The 25,864-nt window shown below is 42.4% G+C and overlaps 1 protein-coding gene across 1 annotated transcript; it reads left to right on the plus strand.

Annotated features, from left to right (window-relative positions):
• Nucleotides 1-17,056: 17,056 nt before the first annotated feature.
• On the plus strand, nucleotides 17,057-24,560 carry LOC120964383 (glutamate dehydrogenase 1, mitochondrial-like). The gene is made up of 5 exons (XM_073500308.1): nucleotides 17,057-17,446; nucleotides 18,573-18,823; nucleotides 18,980-20,020; nucleotides 23,149-23,370; nucleotides 23,510-24,560. The coding sequence occupies exons 1-3, from the start codon at nucleotides 17,444-17,446 to the stop codon at nucleotides 19,098-19,100; spliced, it is 375 nt and encodes a 124-aa protein (XP_073356409.1). The 5' UTR covers nucleotides 17,057-17,443; the 3' UTR covers nucleotides 19,101-20,020; nucleotides 23,149-23,370; nucleotides 23,510-24,560.
• The last annotated feature ends 1,304 nt before the right edge of the window (nucleotides 24,561-25,864 follow it).

The raw sequence follows: 25,864 nt of genomic DNA on the forward strand, positions 1-25,864 counted from the left end.
GATTTAGATGGTACCCTATTTAACGTGAATGCAGCTGTCTCTAATGCATAACCCCAAAACGATAGTGGTAGATCGGTAAGAGACATCATATATCGCACCATATCTAATAAAGTACGGTTACGATGTTCGGACACACCATTATACTGTGGTGTTCCAGGTGGCGTGAGTATTGAAACTATTTCACATTGTTTTAACTGAAGGCCAAACTCGTAACTCAAATACTCTTATCCACGATCAGATCGTAGAAACTTTATTTTCTTGTTATGATGATTTTCCACTTCACTCTGAAATTATATGAACTTTTCAAATGTTTCAGACTTCTGTTTCATTAAGTAGATATACCCATATCTTCTCAAATCATCTGTGAAGGTCAGAAATTAATGATACCTGCTACGAGCCTCAATATTCATCGGACCACATACATCTGTATGTATGATTTCCAACAAATCTGTTGCTCTCTCCATATTTCCGGAGAACGGCGTTTTAGTCATCTTGCCCATGAGGCACGGTTTGCAAGCATCAAGTGATTCATAATCAAGTGATTCCAAAATCCCATCAGTATGGAGTTTCTTCATGCGCTTTACACCAATATGACCTAAACGGCAGTGCCACAAATAAGTTGCACTATCATTATTAACTTTGCATCTTTTGGCTTCATTATTATGAATATGTGTATCACTACGATCGAGATCCAACAAACCATTTTATTGGGTGTATGACCATAGAAGGTTTTATTCATGTAATCAGAACAACAATTATTCTCTAATTTAAATGAATAACCGTATTACAACAAACATGATCAAATCATATTCATGCTCAACGCAAACACCAAATAACACTTATTTAGTTTCAACACTAATCCCGAAAGTATAGGGAGTGTGCGATGATGATCATATCAATCTTGGAACTACTTCCAACACACATCGTCACCTCACCTATTACTAGTCTCTGTTTATTCTGCAACTCCCTTTTCGAGTTACTACTCTTAGCAACTGAACCAGTATCAAATACCGAGGGGTTTCTATAAACACTAGTAAAGTACACATCAATAACATGTATATCCAATATACCTTTGTTCACTTTGCCATCCTTCTTATCCACCAAATAGTTGGGGTAGTTCCGCTTCCAGTGACCAGTCCCTTTGCAGTAGAAGCACTTAGTCTCAGGCTTAGGACCAGACTTAGGCTTCTTCACTTGAGAAGCAACTTGCTTGCCGTTCTTCTTGAAGTTCCCCTTCTTCCCTTTGCCCTTTTCTTGAAACTAGTGGTCTCATCAACCATCAACACTTGATGTTTTTCTTGATTTCTACCTTCGACGATTTCAGCATCACGAAGAGCTCGGGAATTACTTTCGTCATCCCTTGCATACTATAGTTCATCACGAAGTTCTACTAACTTGGTGATGGTGACTAGAGAATTCTGTCAATCACTATTTTATCTGGAAGATTAACTCCCACTTTATTCAAGCGATTGTAGTACCCAGACAATCTGAGCACATGCTCATTGCTTGAGCTATTCTCCTCCATCTTTTAGCTATAGAACTTGTTGGAGACTTCATATCTCTCAACTCGGGTATTTGCTTGAAATATTAACTTCAACTCCTGGAACATCTCATATGGTCCATGACGTTCAAAACGTCTTTGAAGTCCTGATTCTAAACCGTTAAGCATGGTGCACTAAACTATCAAGTAGTCATCATATTAAGCTAGCCAAACGTTCATAATGTCTGCATCTGCTCCTGCAATAGGTCTGTCACCTAGCGGTGCATCAAGGACATAATTTTTCTATGCAGCAATGAGGATAATCCTCAGATCACGGATCCAATCCGCATCTTTGCTACTAACATCTTTCAACATAATTTTTCTCTAGGAACATATCAAAAATAAACACAGGGAAGCAACAACGCGAGCTATTGTTCTACAACATAATTTGCAAAATACTATCAGGACTAAGTTCATGATAAATTTAAGTTCAATTAATCATATTACTTAAGAACTTCCACTTAGATAGACATCCCTCTAATCCTCTAAGTGATCACGTGATCCATATCAACTAAACCATGTCCGATCATCACGTGAGATGGAGTAGTTTCAATGGTGAACATCACTATGTTGATCATATCTACTATATGATTCACGCTCGACCTTTCGGTCTCCGTGTTCCGAGGCCATATCTGCATATGCTAGGCTCGTCAAGTTTAACCTGAGTATTCCGCGTGTGCAACTGTTTTGCACCCGTTGTATTTGAACGTAGAGCCTATCACACCCGATCATCACGTGGTGTCTCAGCACGAAGAACTTTCGCAACGGTGCATACTCAGGGAGAACACTTTTATCTTAAAATTTTAGTGAGAGATCATCTTATAATGCTACCGTCAAGCAAAGCAAGATAAGATGCATAAAAGATAAACATCACATGTAATCAATATAAGTGATATGATATGGCCATCATCATCTTGTGCTTGTGATCTCCATCTCCGAAGCACCGTCATGATCACCATCGTCACCGGCGCAACACCTTGATCTCCATCGTAGCATCGTTGTCGTCTCGCCAACTATTGCTTTTACCACTATCGCTACCGCTTAGTGATAAAGTAAAACAATTACATGGCGATTGCATTGCATACAATAAAGCGACAACCGTACGGCTCCTGCCAGTTGCCGATAACTCGGTTACAAAACATGATCATCTTATACAATAAAATATAGCATCATGTCTTGACCATATCACATCACAACATGCCCTGCAAAAACAAGTTAGACGTCCTCTACTTTGTTGTTGCAAGTTTTACGTGGCTCCTACGCATCAAAACCACAACGATAGTTTGTCAAGTTGGTGTTGTTTTAACCTTCGCAAGGACCGGGCGTAGCCACACTCGGTTCAACTAAAGTGAGAGAGACAGACACCCGCCAGTCACCTTTAAGCAACGAGTGCTCGCAACGGTGAAACCAGTCTCGCGTAAGCGTACGCGTAATGTCGGTCCGGGCCGCTTCATCTCACAATACCGCTGAACCAAAGTATGACATGCTGGTAAGCAGTATGACTTATATCGCCCACAACTCACTTGTGTTCTACTCATGCATCGGATGCCACTGTTGGGTAACGTAGTAATTTCAAAAAAAAATCCTACGCACACGCAAGATCATGGTGATGCATAGCAACGAGAGGGGAGAGTGTTGTCCACGTACCCTCGTAGACCGAAAGCGGAAGCGTTAACACAACGCGGTTGATGTAGTCGTACGTCTTCACGATCCGACCGATCAAGTACCGAACGTACGGCACCTCCGAGTTCAGCACACGTTCAGCTCGATGACATCCCTCGAACTCCGATCCAGCCGAGTGTTGAGGGAGAGTTTCGTCAGCACGACGGCGTGGTGACGATGATGATGTTCTACCGACGCAGGGCTTCGTCTAAGCACCGCTACGATATTATCGAGGTGTAATATGGTGGAGGGGGGCACCGCACACGGCTAAGAGATCAATGATCAATTGTGTGTCTATGGGGTGCCCCCCTGCCCCCGTATATAAAGGAGCAAGGGGGAGGCGGCCGGCCAAGGAGGAGGGCGCGCCAAGGGGGGAGTCCTACTCCCACCGGGAGTAGGACTCCTCCTTTCCTTGTTGGAGTAGGAGAAGGGAAGGGAGAAGGAGAAGGAAGGAAGGGGGCGCCCCCCTCCCTAGTCCAATTCGGACTAGTCCATGGGGAGGGGTGCCGCCACCCTTTGGGGCCTTTCTCTCCTTTCCCGTATGGCCCATTAAGGCCCAATACGAATTCCCGTAACTCTCCGGTACTCCGAAAAATACCCGAATCACTCGGAACCTTTCCGAAGTCCGAATATAGTCGTCCAATATATCGATCTTTACGTCTCGGCCATTTCGAGACTCCTTGTCATGTCCCCGATCTCATCCGGGACTCCGAACTCCTTCGGTACATCAAAACACATAAACTCATAATATAACCGTCATCGTAACGTTAAGCGTGCGGACCCTACGGGTTCGAGAACTATGTAGACATGATTGAGACACCTCTCCGGTCAATAACCAATAGCGGAACCTGGATGCTCATATTGGCTCCCACATATTCTACGAAGATCTTTATCGATCAGACCGCATAACAACATATGTTGTTCCCTTTGTCATCGGTATGTTACTTGCCCGAGATTCGATCGTCGGTATCTCAATACCTAGTTCAATCTCGTTACCGGCAAGTCTCTTTACTCGTTCCCTAATACATCATCCCGCAACTAACTCATTAGTTACAATGCTTGCAAGGCTTATAGTGATGTGCATTACTGAGTGGGCCCAGAGATACCTCTCCGACAATCGAAGTGACAAATCCTAATCTCGAAATACGCCAACCCAACAAGTACCTTTGGAGACACCTGTAGAGCACCTTTATAATCACCCAGTTACGTTGTGACGTTTGGTAGCACACAAAGTGTTCCTCCGGTAAACGGGAGTTGCATAATCTCATAGTCATACGAACATGTATAAGTCATGAAGAAAGCAATAGCAACATACTAAACGATCGAGTGCTAAGCTAACGGAATGGGTCAAGTCAATCACATCATTCTCCGAATGATGTGATCCCGTTAATCAAATGACAACTCATGTCTATGGCTAGGAAACCTAACCATCTTTGATCAACGAGCTAGTCAAGTAGAGGCATACTAGTGACACTCTGTTTGTCTATGTATTCACACATGTATCAAGTTTCCGGTTAATACAATTCTAGCATGAATAATAAACATTTATCATGATATAAGGAAATAAATAATAACTTTATTATTGCCTCTAGGGCATGTTTCCTTCAGGAATGACTTTCATTCTCTCTCTATCTTCTACCGTGATCAGGCTTTGAGTCTTACTCAACTTCACACCTTGTAATGCAGGCAAGAACCCGTTCTTGGATTGAACCATTTTGAACTTCTTCAAACCTTATCAAGGTATGTTTTTTGTGAAAGTTATATTAAGCGTCTTGATCTATCCCTATATATCTTGATGCTCAATATGCAAGTAGCTTCACCATGGTCTTTCATTGAAAAATTCATATTCAAGTATCCTTTTATGCTATCCAGAAATTCTGTATCATTTCCAATCAATAATATGTCATCCACATATAATATCAGAAATGCTATAGAGCTTCTCTCACTTTCTTGTAAATACAGGATTCACCGTAAGTCTGTATAAAACCAGATGCTTTGATCACCTCATCAAAGCGTATATTCCAACTCCGAGATGCTTGCACCAGTCCATAGATGAATCGCTGGAGCTTGCATGCTTTGTCCGCACCTTCAGGATCGACAAACCTTTCTGGTTGCATTATATACAACTCTTCTTTAAGATATCCATTAAGGAATGCAGTTTTGACGTCCATTTGCCAGATTTCATAATCATAAAATGTGGCAATTGCTATCATGATTCAGACAAACTTAAGCATCGCTACGGGTGAGAAAGTCTCATCGTAGTCAACTCCTTGAACTTGTCGAAAACATTTTGTGACAAGTCGAGCTTTGTAGATAGTGACATTACTATCAGCGTCAGTCTTCTTCTTGAAGATCTATCTATTACCAATGGCTTGCCGATCATCGGGCAAGTCCACCAAAGTCCACACTTTGTTCTCATACATGGATCATATCTCATATTTCATGGCCTCAAACCGTCTATCGGAATCTGGGCTCGTCATAGCTTCTTCATAGTTCGTAGGTTCGCCATGGTCTAGTAACATGATTTCCAGGACAGGATTACCGTACCACTCTGGTGCGGAACGTGCTCTGTTCGACCTACAAGGTCCAGTAGTAACTTGATCTGAAGTTTCATGATTATCATCATTAGCTTCCTCTCTAGTTGGTGTAGGCATCACGGGAACGGATTTCTCTGACGTGCTACTTTCCAAATTGAGAGAAGGTACAATTACCTCATCAAGTTCTACTTTCGTCCCACTCACTTCTTTCCAGAGAAACTCCTTCTCTAGAAATGTTCCATTCTTGGCAAGAAAGATCTTGCCTTCGGATCTGTGCTAGAAGGTGTACCCAATTGTTTCCTTAGGGTATCCTATGAAGACGCACTTCTTCGATTTGGGTTCGAGCTTATCAGGTTGAAGCCTTTAAGTGCCCTGTTTAACGTGAATGCAGTTGTCTCTAATGCATAACCCCAAAACGATAGTGGTAAATCGGTAAGAGACATCATAGATCGCACCATATCTAATAAAGTACGGTTACGACATTCGGACACACCATTACGCTGTGGTGTTCCAGGTGGCGTGAGTTGTGAAACTATTCCACATTTTTAAATGAAGGCCGAACTCGTAACTCAAATATTCGCCTCTGTGATCAGATCGTAGAAACTTTATTTTCTTATTACGATGATTCTCCACTTCACTATGAAATTATTTGAACTTTTCAAATGTTTCAGACTTGTATTTCATTAAATAGATATAGCCATATCTTCTCAAATCATCTATGAAGATCGGAAAATAATGATACGCGCCGCGTGCCTCAACACTCATTGGACCGCATACATCGGTATGTATTATTTCCAATAAGTCATTGGCTCGCTCCATTGTTCCGGAGAACGGAGTTTTAGCCATCTTGCCCATGAGGCATGGTTCGCAAGTATCAAATGATTCATAATCAAGTGATTTCAAAAGCCCATATGTATGGAGTTTCTTCATGCGCTTTAAACCAATATGGCATAAACGGCAGTGCCACTATAATTATCAACTTTGCATCTTTTGGCATCAATATTATGAATATGTGTATCTCTACGATCAAGATTCAATAAACCGTTTACATTGGGTGTATGACCATAGAAGGTTTTATTAATGTAAATAGAACAACAATTATTCTCTGACTTAAACGAATAATTGTACTGCAATAAACATGATTCAATAAACTCTCTACTTCTTCCATCAAATAAACTTGCAAAAGAATGGAGAAATATTTCTGCTGTTTCCTCAAAGAACTTCAAAAGAACAAAAGGACAAAAAAATCATTTTGGGTTACTTTTAAAAGCAAACAACAAACAAAAGAAAAGAAACAATAGGCTGCAAAAAAAAGAATACAAAAAAAGCGATCAAAAACTAAATGAAACTAAACAAAGAAGAACGAGAAATACTTTTATGTTTTTGATCTTTAATTAAGAGAACACCTACTTGCTACTTCTAGTTTCATCGCTCGGTACTTCTTCGTCAACCTCTTCAGTTGAGACCCTAACTACATTGGAGATTAGGCGACTTCAGTTCCTACTAGCTGATTCTTTTGGTTCTCCATCAACAGGTTTGCTACTGATTTTTCTAGTACCAGGTGACCACTTTTTACACGGGTGACCACTTTTTAGATGACCAGGTACATCTTCAAGGATCCTTTGTACTGGACGTATTTTCATAAAACTTCTAATTCTTCCAGTTTGTCATCCATTCGACCCCCAGATTCTCACATTCATGTTCTTACTGCAAGGAACTTCCCTCACAGTCGATAGTCAAGGTATTCTTAGCACTTCGTATTTTCATGTTCCTTCAAGTTCCTCGACCCATGCAACTCATTTCAGGTGGTTAGATTGTTTACTTTGGTTGTAGGGTCATTCTTTAATTCAACTCTTGTTCTGATTAGGATCCTCACATGGATGCTCTACTTGGTGTTGCCCCTCGACATTGAAAGGCTCAAGTCCTCTGGGAGTTTGACTGGCTTAATCTTCCCTCTGCTGCCACTGCCGCCAGTCTCTCTACCTCGGTTACTTTGTCTACCGGTTCTTTGTAGCATCATCATCTTGGTCACTTGTGTGGCCTTTGTCTCTCATCCTTAGTTCGAGATAGTCTTCTTGGATCTGTGTGTGACGTTGTGCCTTTAGACTATCAAGTTCGTCGGCTTGGCAAACAAGTTCGATTACTTTATCCTCATAGCTAGACTATTTCTCAGTGTCCTTTCTATCTTATTCATTTCAATGTTTGGGGTCCAGCTCTCTTTGCCTTAAAAAGGAGGCCATCGGTACTATATTATCTTCATAAATGATTTCTCTCAACACACATGGATATATTTTATGCTTTTCTTGTAGAGGTCTTATCTATCAGTAAGAAGTTTTGTCGCTATGTTGCATACCCAGTTTTCCACTCTTATCCATGTCGTCCATGCAAAAATTGCTTGTGAGTTTATCTATCATTTGTTGCGCGGATTCATTGCTGAGCAGGGCACATTTCTCAGTTCTCTTGTCGTGGTCCTGATGTTCAGAATGGTTTTGCTGAGTGTAAGCATTGTCACCTTCTTGAGGCAGAATGTGCGTTGAAGATTAACGCCTCTCTTCCACCTCATTTTTGGGTTGAGGTTGTTTCTACTTCCACCTATCTTATCAACAATCAGCCTTCTTTTCTTTGCATGATGACATTCCTCTTGAGTGTCTTTTTGATGGTTCTCGTGGCTACGTTTGTTTTGCTTGTTTTGTTGCATTTACTACGTTCTCCTTGCCGCCACCCACCCTCCTAACACAGCAAACTGACTACTTAGTCTGTTGAATGTGTCTTCTTAGGTTACAGTGATGAGCACAAGGGCTATCACTATTGGGATCATGTCGATCAGCGGATGCGCATTCTTCAGGATGTGACTTTTGATGAGTCTCGCCCTTTCTATCCACGTCCATCCTCTCCTTCAACCTCCCCCATTGAGGATATTTCTTTCCTAACTTTTTCCGATACACCTATCACTTATGTATTGCAAGATCCATGATGTATTGCCCTCGTCCATCCATTTCATTTTGTTTGTTCTTAGGCATATAATCCTAGTTTTTGGAGAAACACCCATAATGCAAATCAGAATCGTCGTATGCTAGATTGTGTTGTGCAAATGAAGGCAACTATATCGTGGGGAGTTATCTATGCGATTATAGTTCACCTCGAACTCTGAGTTTATTTGCCTCTAAAAATGAACATCGGCCCTCAGAACATCAGCATCGTGTGTGTCTTTCCACAAAACTAGAACTCATTTTTTTAATGATCATATAGAAGAACGGTGTTGCTTCTTAAGCGTGGAGCTAAGCAATCAAGGAGTAGTATATCTGGTAGGTAGGAAGATAAGTTGTTGCTTCGGTTGTGGAAAATAACTAACAGAAACCATGACTTTGTTAATCAGGCAACCATGTTAAGTAAACAAAAACCCATATTTATCTAGTAGGCGGGAAGATAGGTTGTTGAATAGTACTGCAAGAGAACTGGGAAATAATGCAAAAAAGCAAACTGATAATATTGTACTATGTAATTTACAGAAACGGTCAAGCATTTCCATACCTGATGATTTCATGAACCTTTCATATCACATTGTATTCAGGGGCGTAGCTTTCAGATCAAACACCTTATAAGCGCAGTTCCAGGTGAGGAAAATTGTGTCGTAATTCAGGTGCACTGATTTTTAACATTAGAGTTGAGACCTATCACCAGCACAGTTAAGGCATAATCTATTCCATTAAACAAATAACATGTTTCCTGTTTTGCTCAGTACAATTTCATGACCACAGCTGAGACTATCTTGAACAAAATTAACGCATAATCTATTCCATTAATCAAATCTTTTTCCTATTCTTCTCAATACAATTTCATGACCACAGCTGCATATACTACCAATTTTTATCAACACAAAATTGCTGGATTAGAGCAATTATGCTAGAACAAAAGCAACGGAAATATTAATGATTTGGAAAATAAACAAAGCAGGATCAAAAGAGACGTCACACCAGGCTATCACGCTTACATAGCGATTGCTTCTACTGCTAACATCTTCTGTCACAATCATCATAGCACCAGAATGCACTTGATCATAGTGCGATCCATGTGAACTTGAGATTCTCGATAGTTGATACAAATGCTCAGCAATTGCCCCTTTGAACCCAAACCGAAGAACATATACCCAATCCATGCGGCTGCACATAACATGTGGAATTTAGAAGGAAATCAGTGGAAAGGACAGCCATAGGCTGGCAGGGAATAGCTGACTGAACACGTAACTTGTCCGGTCATCCCAGCGCATTCAGGTGTGCATGCTACTAAGCTGTGCAGTTTACCCAGTAAATTAACCAACCACACACAATTCATCACCGAGCAACAGATTGGTGAAGAACAGCTGCTGCATAAACCGTGAACCACACAGCTGCTGCATTGCCATTTCACTGCATCCACGGCTGCTCATCTTATTAATCGTTACTACCATGGGAATTTGCTTGTCCTAACAATGCTATGTAATGTATGATTGTTTCTGATTCCTGAGTGGGGCTATGTGGTTGGTTTAGTACCTTCTTGTCGACGCAGTGGTTGTGCTCGCGGGAGCAGGCGTCCAGGTCGTCCGAGGGCTTCTCCCCACCGCTGCCGCCATCAATGGATACTCAGATTAGCAACGAATGACAATACAATCCATGGATTCAGACAGATGTTTGAAGGGCACGCACCATCGTAGTTGAGGGTCGCGCAAGAGCGGCTGCACGGAGGTGGCCGCGGAGGCGCCAGCAACAGCCTCGGGGCACTCCGCCGGGGCACCGTAGGGGAGGGCTTGATACGTCTCCAACGTATCTATAATTTTTGATTGCTTCATGCTATATTATATTCTGTTTTGGATGATTAATGGGCTTTACTAAGCACTTTTATATGATTTTTGGGACTAACCTATTAACCCAGAGCCCAGTGCCAGTTCCTGTTTTTTCCCTTGTTTCAGTGTTTCGCAGAAAAGGAATATCAAACGGAGTCCAAACGAAATGAAACCTTCGGGAGAGTTATTTTTGGAACGGAAGCAATCCAGAAGACTTGGAGTGTACGTAAGGGAAGCAACGAGGAAGGCACGAGGCAGGGGGCGCCCACCCCCTGGGCGCGCCCTCCACCCTCGTGGGCCCCTCGTGGCTCCCCTGACCGACTTCTTTCGCCTATATATATCAATATACCCTAAACCCATCGGGGGACAGAATAGATCGGGAGTTCCGCCGCCGCAAGCCTTTGTAGCCACCAAAAACCAATCGGGACCCTGTTCCGGCACCCTGCCGAAGGGGGAACCCTCATCGGTGGCCATCTTCATCATCCCGGCGCTCTCCATGACGAGGAGGGAGTAGTTCACCCTCGGGGCTGAGGGTATGTACCAGTAGCTATGTGTTTGACCTCTCTCTCTCTCGTGTTCTTGAGATGGTACGATCTTGATGTACCGCGAGCTTTGCTATTATAGTTGGATCTTATGATGTTTCTCCCCCTCTACTCTCTTGTAATGGATTGAGTTTTCCCTTAGAAGTTGTCTTATCGTATTGAGTCTTTAAGGATTTGAGAACACTTGATGTATGTCTTGCATGTGCTTATCTGTGGTGACAATGGGATATTCACGTGATCCACTTGATGTATGTTTCTGTGATCAACTTGCGGGTTCCGCTCGTGAACTTATGCATAGGGGTTGGCACACGTTTTCGTCTTGACTCTCCGGTAGAAACTTTGGGGCACTCTTTGAAGTTCTATGTGTTTGTTTGAATAGATGAATCTGAGATTGTGTGATGCATATCGTATGATCATACCCATGGATACTTGAGGTGACATTGGAGTATCTATGTGACATTAGGGTTTTGGTTGATTTGTGTCTTAAGGTGTTATTCTAGTACGAACTCTATGATAGATCGATCAGAAAGAATAACTTTGAGGTGGTTTCGTACCCTACCATAATCTCTTCGTTTGTTCTCCTCTATTAGTGACTTTGGAGTGACTCTTTGTTGCATGTTGAGGGATAGTTATATGATCCAATTATGTTATTATTGTTGAGAGAACTTGCACTAGTGAAAGTATGAACCCTAGGCCTTGTTTCCTAGCATTGCAATACCGTTTACGCTCACTTTTACCACTTGTTACCTTGCTGTTTTTATATTTTCAGATTACAAATACTCATATCTATCATCTATATTGCACTTGTATCACCATCTCTTCGCCGAACTAGTGCACCTATACAATTTACCATTGTATTGGGTGTGTTGGGGACACAAGAGACTCTTTGTTATTTGGTTCCAGGGTTGTTTGAGAGAGACCATCTTCATCCTACGCCTCCCACGGATTGATAAACCTTAGGTCATCCACTTGAGGGAAATTTGCTACTGTCCTACAAACCTCTGCACTTGGAGGCCCAACAACGTCTACAAGGAGAAGGTTGCATAGTAGACATCAGGGCTCCATGTCCTGGGCTGGTGCGAGGGGACGGGCGGCGCCGTCCTGCTCCATCCCCGCGAGCTAAGCCGAGCAATAGCTGGGCGAGGCGGCGGAGATGCTACGTGCGTGGCTTCTAGGGCTTTCGCGTGGACGATTTGGCTCTCCCCTCGGTGGATTGGCCGGCGGCTTGGATGGATTGGAAGCCGAACCTTACATCCCCTTCTCCACTCTGAATCGTACACGAACAGCGAGTTTGGTTGGGGGAGTTGGAGATTGGGAATGGGAGTTTAAGGTATGTGAGATTTAAAATCCCTTGATTGGCTCAGGAACATGGGAATTAAGAAGGGAAGGGGAAGAGGAATTAAGAGTCCAACTCCCTCAAATCTCTTCCCAGGGGGACCCCTGGTAATTGATGTGGGGATTGGGAGTTGACAGAAGAAAACAACGATAAGTTCGTTGGATACGTGCGCCAGGGAAGGGCCACCGTTGCAAGTTTGTTATTCTCCTACCTAATCCTACCAATTAAATAGGGACAGTTAACTCTCTCTTAAATTCCCTGGTCTAATTGCCTCCACACGCCAAACAAGGGAATCGGATTTGATATCAATTTCCCATGATAATCCCTCTGCAAACTCCCATCTCCAAATTCCCATTCCCTCTCCCCATCGTTGCCAAACACGCTGGAAGCAGGCAAGCGAGGAAGATGTGTGAGTGCGGGGACGGACGAGACGACGGACGAAGAAACGGGAATCAGCCGACGGCGGAAAGCGACAGGGTGTGAGAGAGAGAAAGATCGGGAGATGGAGACGGGGATGAGGGCAGAGCAGACAGCGGCGGTAGATTGGTTTTTCAGCTCCCCACTCGCGTTCGTGTGGGAGGCGGAGACGGAGACGGACGACTCCGTGGGCTACTGGGCTGGTTTTTTTTCTCTTTCGCGTTGAAGAACAACTTTGGAAGGGGTCCGGCCCATTGGCAGGCAAGCAAACTAATGCCACGCTGCATCGGTTCACCGTAAATCGCGAGCGCTGTAGCGGTATTGTGTGCGATACTAACAGTGAGTGACTGTAACTTTGGTGTTACTGCATCTCGTAAAAATACTGTAGCGTCTTATTGTATCTCGTGATTCAAAAATTTGTGAACGCAATTTGCTAAAGGAGTGAACATTACTTTTTGAAAATTTTGAACAATTGCATAATTTCGAACATTATTTTGAAAACAGGAAAAACAAATTGAAACTCTGAATTTTTTTTGTATTTTTGAACATTTATTTAAAAGTGTGAACATATTTCTAAATTTAAAACAAAATTTGAAGTTTAAAATTTTGAACAAAAAAATTAAATTCCGATCATTTATTGAATTTTTTAACATTTATTGAAAAACTTGTAGGACTTTCAAAATTTCAAACATTAAAAAAATGAATACTGAACATTATTTTAAAAAAAGCACAAAGTTTAAGAACTCCAAATAGAAGAACGAACAATTTTTTTGCAGGTGAAAACAATCTTTGAATTTATAAAAAATAGAAAACACAAAAAATAAAAATAAAATAGACAAAAATGAAAACCAAAAAACCTAACAAAAAAAATAAAAGAGGCAGCTAGAAGGTTCCCAAGACAGTTAATTTTTTTTTGCTTAGAAGGTTCCAGAACAGAACACCTATGTGTACCGCTATAATGGGTCGGCCCATTGCACTCCTCCTGTGCGATGCCCCGACTATTTCCGGGGAGGCAGACGACGTAAAAAAAGAGACCGACACAGACAAGAAATTCAGAGAAACAAACCTTGTTTTTTTTATCATCACTACTACTACCAGCGCGTGCTAGGCGTCATCCGGCTGTTCCCTCGCGCCCGGGTCGCTGACCATCGGATGATCCCGTAGCGGTGTTGCAAAGTAGGACACTCATCCACATGAGTGGAGAGCCCTGCACTACTCAGCGGTTCTTTTTTCTCTCTCTCAGCGTTCAGTGATGAGGGTTCAGCTCTGGCTCAGTGCTGCCCATGCGACAACAGACCTTGCAACATATTCTGGAAAAAGGCAAAGTTTGCAACAATATGATTGTATACAACATAGTTGTAAGCATTTTTTTTGTTGCATGTCAAAGATCATAATATAATATTACAAATATTTTGAGTGCATATATGCAACAACCTAATTCATTGCGACAAAAAATGCTCAAATAATAATGGTCGCAACGTATGCAAACACCTCTGAAGTCATCCGACGTGACACGCATAGCCGTATGATCTATTTGCCTCTGCACCTCCTCCGATGCAGCCGTACCATGCAAACGCCGAGTCTTCTTCTCGGAGTGCCACTTGCTTCTGACTCCATGGCAGTCATATCATCACCACGCTCACAACATCGTGTATACTCTCATTTAGTTAAACTCCCTGGAGAACTGGACGAGATCAACACAACTTCACAGCCGATTAAGGAAGAAACTGCATGATTACAAACATAATAACTCCCCGCAAAAGAAAAAACACAATAAATCAGGGAAGAAAAATATGTGTTCTATTCCACTTTTGAACTGATAACTAGTACTTGCATGATTTCTTTAAGCAGTACAAACAAAGATGCGTGAGTAAAGTACCATCTTGTGTTAAATCATCAAATACCGACATGATAATAACACACACACATCCTCTTATTGTACAAAGACACCAAAGAGGCTGATGGCCAAGTGGATGTACACGTACAGGTATCCATTTGGCTTTACCAATTCTAGTTCCTGATGCCTTCTATTTCGAAATCCTTAGGCTGCCTTGGTTTGTCACTCTCACCCTCCACTCATTTGCCTCCCTTATCAATGGTAGTATTTTATAGACGGGTGTAGGTGCATGGTTCAACCTCTCAAGATGTACAAACTTGATTATTTCACCTACCACCCAACATACAAATGTAGGTTGTAAAAAGTTCAAGAAAATTACACCAATCGTCCTTCGACTTGTTGGCGCGTAACAGGAATGTCCTTTTACTTGCGAAACATTGCAATACGGTACTTATATGAAAAATACATTACATTTATGATCCTGTATATGGCCCTGTCTACATGTCTACAGTAGGGCTTTTTCGCTGCCAACATGTGGCCAGTGTATTTTTGTGGAAACGCCCCCTAGAATGTCCTGTAATCAAATTAATGGCAGCGGAAAGCCCTACTGTACACAGGGTGTTTTCACAAAAATACACGGGCCCTCCGCATTGCGCTGGAGTGGTTCAAGGTGGACACCGGCGGCAGCTCCGGATCTAGAGCGACGCCGCAACTCCCGGGCCGGTGCAGCGTGGACGCCGGAGCTGGACCCTCCCAGTCTGGATTCTGAAATTCTCTAGCCACTTCACTGCATCCACGGCTGCTCATCTTACTAATTGTTACTGCCATATGAATTTGCCTGCCCTTTTTATTTTTTTGCTTGTCCTAACAACGCAATGTAATGTATATATGGTTGTTCCTGATTCCTGAGGGGGGATATGTGGTTGGTTTAGTACCTTTCTTGTGGACGCAGTGGTTGTGGTCGCGGGAGCAGGCGTCGAGGTCATCCCCACCGCTGCCACCATCCATGGATACTCAGATCAGAAACAAATGACAATACATTCCATGGATTCCAGACAGAGGGTCTCGCACGAGCAGCTGCACGGAGGTGGCCGCGGAGGCGCCGGCAAGGAGGAGGATCTACGGCCTCGGGGCACTCCGCTGGGGCGCCGTAGGTGAGAGCTCCGTGTCGTCGCGCGCCCAGCCGTCCATGGCGACGTCGTCTAGGGCTTTCGAGTGGACGATTTGACTCTCCTCTCAATGGACTGGCCGGCAGACTGGATGGATTGGAAGCCGAACCTTACATCAAATGATCCCCTGCTCCGCTCTAAATCGTACACGAACTAGGCGAGTGAGGAAGATGCGTGAGTGCGGAGAGGGACCGGACGACGGCGAAAAAGCGAAAAATGTTGGGAGTTTTGAAATTATGTTAATGTTTTTTAAAGTTTGGAAGGTTCCTAAAACCAGAACAGAACGCCTCTATGTACCGCTATAATGGGTCGGCCCATTGCACTCCTCCTGTGCGGTGCCCCGACTGTTTCCGAGGAGGTGGACAATGTAGAAAAAACTGATACAGACAAAAAATTCAGAGAAACAAACCTTTTTTATCTCTAAACTACTATCGGGGCTTGCTAGACGCCATCCGGTTGTTCCTTCACGCGGGTCAGTCGGGTTATTGATCGTCGGATGATTCCAGGTCTGTCCATTGGATCCCTTAGTGGTGTCGCAAAGTAGGGCACTCATCCACATGAGTGGAGCCGTGCACTGCTCGGCGTTCTTTTTTTTTCTTTCTCTCGGCGTTCAGCGATGAGGATTCAACTTTGGCTCTCTTGTGGGCTCGTGGCTACCCATGCGTGGCACGTCTCTCTCGCTGCAAAGGGTCAGGGCCGCTGACTAAGCAAACCTTGCAACATATTCTTAAAAAGGCAAAGTTTGCAACAATATGAGTGTATACAACATAATTGTAAGCATTTTTTTTGGCATGTCAAAGACCATAATACGATATTACAAAATATATTAGCATCTACAACCACAAATTAGTCTCTTGAGATTCTTTACGAAATATATTTTCATTACAACTGTTATAGTGATTGGCGAATTTAGGAGCCGTCCATTCACTACGATCAAACGGTGGAGAAATAGGAGTTACGAGAAGTTACGAGAGTAAAATTACATGAAATTACAAATAACTGTGGGACCATTACAAGATTATGGTGGGGCTAATCATTTTCCAAAAGGGTAGATTCGTCCAATTTAGTGTGCAGCGCTGGGAGAAAAGGAAAAAGAAACCTAGCCAAGCACGGTTCTTCCCCCTCTGTCGATCCCCTCTCCGCGCCTCCTCCTCTGCCGTGTCGCTGCGCCGCCGCACGCTTCTTCCCCCCCCCCCCCTCTCCGCGCCTCCTCCTCTGCCGGTCGCTGCGCCGCCGGCTCAGCCGCTTGTCCTGCGCCTTCTCCTCCCCGCTCCTCGCTGAGTCATCGACCAGATCGGCGTCCATGTTCAGCAGCGGCGGGGGCATCTTCAGCGGAGGAGGCGGGTGGTCGTGGCGGCGGCACCTTCAGCGGCGTCGCCGGACTCCCGTCGCTGACCTCGGCCTCACCCAGAAGAGGTCTTGTCCGCCCATGCCGCCAAGGAGGGGGAGCAGCCGTGCCCGGACGAGGTCGTCCCCAACTCCTGCATCTAGTCGTCGACCTTACCAACACTGCAGTCGCCGCTGCTGGTCGAGGTCGCCCAGGTTGACACCGGCCCCGCCGGCCTGCAGGTCATCCTGCCCGACATGGTACGTACGGTCTCTTGCTCCCCCCCCCCCTCATCCCCTATGTTGATCTCGACATGTATTGATTTGATTGGGCAGTTCAATTCGGTGGTTCCAAGCGAGGAAGTGGTTGGATGTGCGATGGTCTAGCGGCGTAGATACGCGATAGATTTGTGCTTTGTCGATTGATGCACATGGGGAGCTATGCAGTTACCCTGGAGAGGAATCAAATTTCTTGTAGAATGATATTTGCAGTGTTATTGTTCGTCACGTACAAAGCGTAGGAATCATATTAATAAGTTATACATCGTTTGTGCCATAATTTGCCATCTTGGATAAGGATTGATAGAAGACAGAAGGACCAAAATCATCTACACTTGCTCACTACTAAGTGGAAATTTGCTACTGCAACCCTTCTGGTTTAGGAAAGTGACAGTTTTCAGCAATTGTTTAGCCGTAGGGAAGAACATACAACATATCCCTTTATTCTGCCCATTCGTGTCTGATGGAGCAGTTGTAGAACGTTGTTTTTTCTCTTCGATGTTCTTTTCCAGGTGAAATCCATGGCTGCTTCCGAAAACGTAAAATTTGTAAGCAGACGTTTTATTTGCCAAAAGATGGTTGTTGTCCTGCCACTAGACTGACCATCCAGCTTTTAATTTTAGTTTAATATCAAGATATTGCAATTGAACTCTTCTTAAGGTAATTCTCTGTTTTATCTGAACTCACTAAGATTATTTGCTTTTTCTTTGGTCTTTTGCGCATTTAAAATGCCAGAGAAAATTTTGCCAATCTCTTTAATTTTCACGCAAAGCTAAGATGTTTCCCATTTATAATTTAGAGACAAGCATCTTGTCAAAGCTTAGGCTTACAATGGAGACACCATCAGTGGCAATTGCAAAGTTCTGTGCTTGATATGTCAGTATCTTTCTAATCTCCCACCTCACGCGCTGAAATTAAAGAGGAAAGGAGCACACAATGAGCACCCACAAGTAATATATTCTGCCAAATATATACAAGCATGCCTACACAATGCTAGTAATAATCATTGTGTACAATGGCGCCATACATTGTGGAGCAAGGCCAGAACTATGTTTCTTCATCTACATTTTGTACAGATGAGCAATTATCATCTTCTTGCCTTTTTCAGGTATTTGGCAATATTGGTTCTTGGGCTGCCCAATTGATCACTGAAGCTGGTGGCAAGGTGGTCTCCATCAGAGATGTCACAGGGGTTGTCAAGAACTCCAATGGCATTGACATAGCCAAGCTGATGAAGCACTCGGCAGAGAATCGCGGGATCAAGGGCTTTGACGGAGGTGACGCCGTCGACCCGACCTTGCTGCTCACAGAAGAGTGCGACGTGCTCATCCCGGCAGCTCTGGGAGGAGTCATAAACAAGTAATCTTCTATTTCCTCATCCCATCTCACTTCATCCAATCTTTATCAGATTACTGCTCAGAAGCTCAGTTAAAGTATCCTCCTGGCTGTTATTTTTTGTGTATCTGAATACATTTTTGTTAATAAAAAGTCCGTTCAATTTTCTTCTTCTACTAGGGACAATGCTGATGCCATCAAAGCAAAGTACATCATCGAGGCTGTTAACCACCCAACAGACCCCGAGGCCACGAGGCAAGAACACCAACATTTTGCCACAAAACTAAGCTGCATTTGTTGACACATTCACACATTGACTGACAGCAGAGAAATGTTCATGTTCGTGGTGCAGATTCGGGCAAAGAAGGGCGTGCTGATCCTACCGGACATCATGGCCAACTCCGGCGGAGTGATGGTGAGCTGCTTCGAGTGGGTGCAGAACATACAGGGGTTCATGTGGGACGAGGAGAAGGTGAATCGGGAGCTCAAGACATACATGACCCGCGCCTCAAACATAGTTCTGAATATTTAGGCAATGTATGGCACAGTAGAAAATGGAAAGTAGTTATGTAAAGTATATCTTCAAAAACCAGAATTGGCTCAATTTGGAAGAATGCCTACTTCATATGAATTTCTTGCCCGCTTTGCACGCGTTGCTACATGTGCATTATCATGCCTCAGCCATAATCATTGTCGACAAATATGGAACAGAAGAAGTATGTCCCCTATTTTAGTCCTCTCTGTCATGTTTGCGTGCACAACCTATTTTGCCAATGAGCAAGTTTAGCATCTGTTTGTTCTTCCATGATCTTATGCTGGTTGCCTGGTTCTCATTGTCGTCCTAGCTGTCTAGTTAGTAAGCAGAACTCTGTTAGAGTAAAGCTAGCTGGGACATCTGTTTCAGTATTGTTACCCAACAGACTTAGGCCTAGATTTATTAGTTGTAAATTCATTAGCTCCATGTATCGCATTAGTTTCGATGCAAAACACAAGCTGCAATGTGCCAACTCTTGTCGACATGTCTATATCAGTATAAAAATGGTACATGGTGTTCCTGATGCTATTCCTTCTTATTTTCTGCAGGAGAGGCTGGCATTTGACAATATGGTTCTGTGTGTGCATTGACTGCTGGTGTTGCAGCCTGAAATTTTTCTTGTGGAGTGGACTGAAGTAATCCATCAAACTAGCTGCATTATTGATTCTGTTCTTTTTGCTGGCGAGGTAATAATCTCCCACTCAACTCGTGATGTGAGAAATAATAGTGTAACCATGATATTTACATAATTGCTCATGTGTTCTATATGCTATGATTTTTCTTCCTTAATTACCCTGCCTCAGCCATAATCATCATCCACTTAAACCAGAACGGTATACTTACGCAGTGTATGGCGCCGTTAGAATGGGGAGCATGCGTTTGTAAGTAGTCACTTATGGTAGTGTTTTAGATGTAAGGTTACTCCGATGCAGAAAGGTATGGATCAGATGGTGCAAATGATAGAAGTGGAACTTGCAGCTCATTAGCTGGGTTTTTTCTAAAAAGAACCAATGAAAAGTCAAGCATTTGGATGGACATAAGCATACATATAATATGCAAAAACATTAGAACATAAGTGTAGTCTTTAATTCAAAGAACATGCCATGAAGATCAATCATTTGGATCTGCCCTTGAAGTGCCTCTCCGTGTAGCCCATTCATGGTTGTACGAATGGGCTGGACACGGCGTTTGATGGTTTGCGCTTGCGTCTTTTTGACTCCACTTGTTTAGCGATAGTCTCTGTGTCAAATTGTTGTTTCACTGGATTACTAGGAGGGGCATTCTTCCTCGGGCGTCCACGTTTACGCTTTGGGGCACCGGATGTGTCTGGTTTGTTTGTAACATCAGGGTTGCTGACAATCGTGACGTCATCGTCTGCACCTTTTCGTTCCTCTGGAATGCTGGCTTCGTACTCGTCCTTCTGTAGAGGAAATAGTGGTCATGAAAGGTAGGAACTACATGACATGAAATGCTAGTTGTGTAGAACTTACCTCTATAGGATTCTTGTATGATTTTTTCCGAAGCTTGTTGCAATCCGAACGCAGCAGGCTTGAACATATTTTCCAGCTGAAAATATGTATTTCTGCCTGAATTAGATAGTGACGCATAGGTTAGGATAGCGGTGAAGCATAGGTAGTGCATGATTACAAATGTAATTTAGTGTTCGGCAGACCTGTGTGAAATCCTCAGTAATTTTGTCTCCGTCCCATGTCAACATGTATTTGAGTGTGTACGCCCCACAGGAATAACTGTGATGTAAAGTTGAAGTTAAGTATTGTAATGTAGGTGAGGAATCATGTAGCTGCCTATACGTACCCATCCGTCTGTTGTGGTATGTTAGTATAGCAAGTGGTTTTCCACTGGGTAATATTGATGGGTTTAGGCAGTGTTACCAAGCCATCCTCGACCGCTTCGTTGATACACGCCTGAATGGACTCCACCTGGTGTATGAGGAGTGATTCAAGGGATTGCGTCAGTGCATTTCAAAAAGTGTCACATGAGGTAAGAGGAAGCAAGAGAGCAAGCTTACCAGTGCAGTTTCCTTGGCAATGTCACGATATGCTTGGATGGAGTTTAGGACCTGGGTCTCTTCTTTGTCTAAATTAAACACGAGTAATAACCAGTGCATGCTGTGCACATTCATTGGGACACGTACCTGGCAGAAAATTAAAGCGGACTCAATTTAGGGAAAATCAAGATATACAATTAAACAAGTCAGGAAATATGCATACCATTTTGCGTCCTACAAATTTCGTTGATACATTAGCAACATGTGGGCTTTTGCATCCCATTGGAATACCCCCAAATTCGCCTAGCAATCTTCTGCTTTCTATGGTGGAAATGAATGATGTAGCATCAGTTGCAACATTGCTAATGTGTGCATATGCATTAATAACCTGCAAAATTTGTAGTCATGTAATATGGCACAATTTAGAATACTTGATGTAGATTGCAGTATACGGGCCTTACGTCATCGACGAAGAATAGTTTGCTAACATTTGTCTTGAGTTGATGAACTGTTAGCACAATGTCTTCGATGTGAACTACCTCAACAAGGTCGTGACTCCCTCGGATGAAAAGTGCAGCCTCATAGTCTTCATCTGTCAATATGTAATCATTGTTGAATACAGGCTTCCGTGGTGGGATGTCTTGGTCCAACTCCTCGTTTTGCACCACAGGTTTTGCACTAGGTGTACCAGTATAAGTACGTGCTTTCCATGCGTCAAACCCAGGAGTTGATGAAAACTTGCCATTGCTTGGTTGCTCTTGTTCCTAAAATTAGGAGTTGGTCAATGAACAGAAATTAGCTCATGTTAGCAAGGTTATGGGCCATAGTTATCACCTGTACGTATGCATTGTTCGTCGTTGATTGTTTGTTTGTTTCAACTAGGGATCTTAATTCCTGTAACATGAAATGCATAGAATGAAAATATAGGAAGTTATGGGTAAAATTGATGTTGTAGTGTCACTTACTTGGAGTTCCCTTTTGAGGTCTCCAACTTCCCTTTTGAGGTCTCCAACTTCGTCCTCCAGCTTGGACAACCTAGGTTGAGTGGCAATTTTACCCCTTATGTTTATCACGTCCTCGGTCACGGTGATTATTCTTTTATCTAATTTGTGCTCTACTTCTACTACTTGTTTGACCAACTTTTTCTCTTGTTCTGCAAATAGATCGTTCTGGGTTTGAAGTATCATGTCCATCTGCATAAAAGAAATGTCAACTCGTTTTGTTAGAAGAAAAATAAGTGTGGTTAGGTGTGACCTTTGTTGTGTTATTGAGAAGGATGTGTCTTGGAGCAACTTACTTGTTGGCTACTCATAGTTTGACCTCGTGGTTGTGGTCGATAGATAGCATCTTCATGCGCATGTGTATCTTTGTTGGTATGCTGGTCATTTGTAATGTTGGTTGGCTCCAGACCGCCAATGTTCATGACAACCTTTGAAAAGATATAAAGAATCAGTACTAAGAAATAAATATGGTAAATAAAGAAGTCAAGTCTAGAAAGGTACCAATCCATTATATAGGCCTCCTTTATCATAAGCCTCATGTCTTATTTTACCTGTGGCTTCATCCCACCGTGCCATCAGCGGACGGGGTATACGAGAATACAAAATCGATCCAGCACGAACATGTTCCCAATACCAAAATTATAGGAAATATTAGTTCATCAATGATAGAGATATATGCATCATATGAATAATAGTTGAATGACAACTACTGTTGTAGCACTTACTTGGAGCAAAGCTATATTTCCTTGTAGATTGACTTGATCCTTATAATTAAAGTATTGATGGATGTTATCAAATGGTCCAGTGTGAAACATCCCCAGTTAAAATTGGGAATTCTTGCGACGTCTTCAACAAGGACGAAATATTTGGAGTCGACATAATCTTGTACCGTGGGTGCTAAAATAATGCCAATAGCATACAAAACAAACCGCCTGATGAAATGATCATCTGGAGTTTTGGAGGCTTTAATTTTGTCCTCGAGGTCACTCAGCTTAAGTCTTCCATCTGTTTGATAAGCCCTTAACAGGTTTGCGTCTTTTGGTTTTCCCATTTCCATATATATATTTTTCCCCTCTATTGGAAGGTCCATTAATTGATAGACATCCGTTGGAGTTATAGAAATGTCCTTACCAGCAATGTGAATACTCTGCATGTCGTGGATGTAGCTCTTCGCTAGCAGCACCAACATAATACGTCGGAGAGACACTGACTTCATCTTTGTTAGCCCTCCAAGACCGGTTTGAGTGCAGATGGCCTTTAGGTGCTCGTCATCTAACACATCAATCATTTGCGCGAACCTTATCGGTGAGCACATTAACCTCATATTTGCATGTTTCACACTGAGTTCGTCCAAAAAAGCCTGAAATACGTGTAAAGGTAAAAGAACTATGTGTTTTCAAAGATTTTCACCTAACTGGGAAAAAATATACCTGATTGGTTAAGTCTGGTAATTGTGTGTCGGCACAACTTGTAGGAGAACTGGCCATTCCTTGAAAATATGCACAAACAGAGACTGGGTCAAGTCAGAGAATAAACATAAGCTATGGGGTTGTACCATACTGTAATTGTTCCACCTGTTTCTTACATAGCACAAAATTACTATGATAAGCTATTTAATTTAATTACTTCTTTGTTACTACCTCTCCAGAGGTGTACGTTAACCACACAGATTGATCGGTGATTAATGATTACTTACTAAATTTTCTCTACTGTCGTTAATGTGAAGAACACGTGGTATTTATTCTGCCATTTGATATTTATATACAAAGTTTTGGATTACATGTCAGACATTGAAGTGAGACGCGCGTTGATTACATGTCAGTCCCAAAGCCGGAGATATTCCATATCTTGTTTTTTTGTGCTCTATGCACTGCATGTATCTGGTAGAGCGATAAGTTATTATGCGAACTCTAATCACAGATAACCTGCCACACACAGTATAATACACCAACCAACAGAGAGGACAGAAAGAGCATGCACCACAAACCAAATGAGGTTGGTGTTAATGTTTCATTGAAGCCGCAGCAGACCATGTAATAAGTGACAAAACTGCAACACACCTGACCACCTCATTTACTAGGATTAATGCACCACATTGCCCTCTTGTCTTACCAGTGCACCACCCTCTACAGCAGTGACGGAAATGTGTATTGAGTGGTTCACTAATTTGTGAGTTTTTTTAGATGAATTTTTAGCTATGCTAGATCAGCTTAGGTCTATCTCCATGTCAGGCCAGGCGTGTGCCTACACATGATTAATGTTCATAAATTGCAACTCAAAAAAATCCTAAATTGTAGTAAATATTTTAAATTTTAGGAATCCATGATTTTAAAAAAAAATTAATATGTCCACTGAATAAGATTAAACTAGTGCACCTAGAACATATAATCATAGCACCAAATAGCTATTTTTATTTTTTAGATGAATTAGTGTGAACTTTTAAGTATGCTAGATCGGCTTCGGTCTATATCCATGCCAGGCCAGGCATGTGCATACACATGATTAATGTTCCTAAATTGCAACTCCAATTTTTTTTTCCCGAAATTGCAGTAAACATTTTAAAATTTCAGAAATCCAAGCTTTTAATTTTGAAAAGTATGTCCACTACATAAGATTAACCTAGTGCACCTAGAACAAATAATCAGATCCCCAAATAGCTCATTTTCCCTTTTAATTGAATTAGTGTGAATTTTTAACTATGCCAGATCAGCTACGGTCTATATCCATGTCAGGCCAAGCATGTGCATACACATGATTAATGTTCCTAAATTGCAACTCCATTTTTTTTCCTAAACTGCAGTAAATAATTTTAAAATTTTCAGAAATCCAAGATTTTAATTTTGAGAAGTATGTCCACTACATAAGACTAAACTAGTCCACCTAGAACAAATTATTACATCCCCAAATAGCTAATTTTCTTTTGTAGATGAATTAGTGTGGATCTTTAACTATGCTAGATCGACTTAGGTCTGTCTCCATGTCAGGTCAGGCATGTGCATACACATGATTAATGTTCTTAAATTGCAGTGAATATTTTGAAATTTCATGAATCCAAGATTTTAATTTTGAAAAATGTCCACTACAAAAGATTAAACTAGTCCACCTAGAACAAATAGTCAAAGCCCCAAATAGCTAATTTTCATATTTTTGTTATCCATGTTTCCCCATGTATCTACCAGTATGTGCGTCCTCACCTATCGCGCAATCAGTGTAATGTTATACTTATCACTCAATAATTCATTTTCACGTTGTTCTGCTGATATTCATCAGCACTAGAAATTAATTTGTGTTTGTTCCAATGGTTATGCTTATCACATGATTCAGATTGTACGTCACACACAAAACAGTAGGAACCTACAAATTAGAGGTGCCTAGCAAAAGCAAGCACCATAAATCTCTCACATGCTGCCGACTTTTCGCCGTTTGGACCATTATAAATGAGTCTGTGGGTCATCATTGCACCCAGCAAATATTAGTATGCATACAAATTAAAAGCTTCAAGGCCCACTCTTGCCCCGTAT

The sequence above is a fragment of the Aegilops tauschii genome, chromosome 1, assembly GCF_002575655.3.
Source record: "Aegilops tauschii subsp. strangulata cultivar AL8/78 chromosome 1, Aet v6.0, whole genome shotgun sequence".
NCBI lineage: Eukaryota > Viridiplantae > Streptophyta > Magnoliopsida > Poales > Poaceae > Aegilops > Aegilops tauschii.

What these genes read in the sequence shown, in the direction of transcription:
- LOC120964383 (XM_073500308.1), top strand. An exon ending in CTGGGAGGAGTCATAAACAA is followed by an intron (nt 18,824 to 18,979) that starts GTAATCTTCTAT and finishes TTCTTCTACTAG; the next exon opens with GGACAATGCTGATGCCATCA.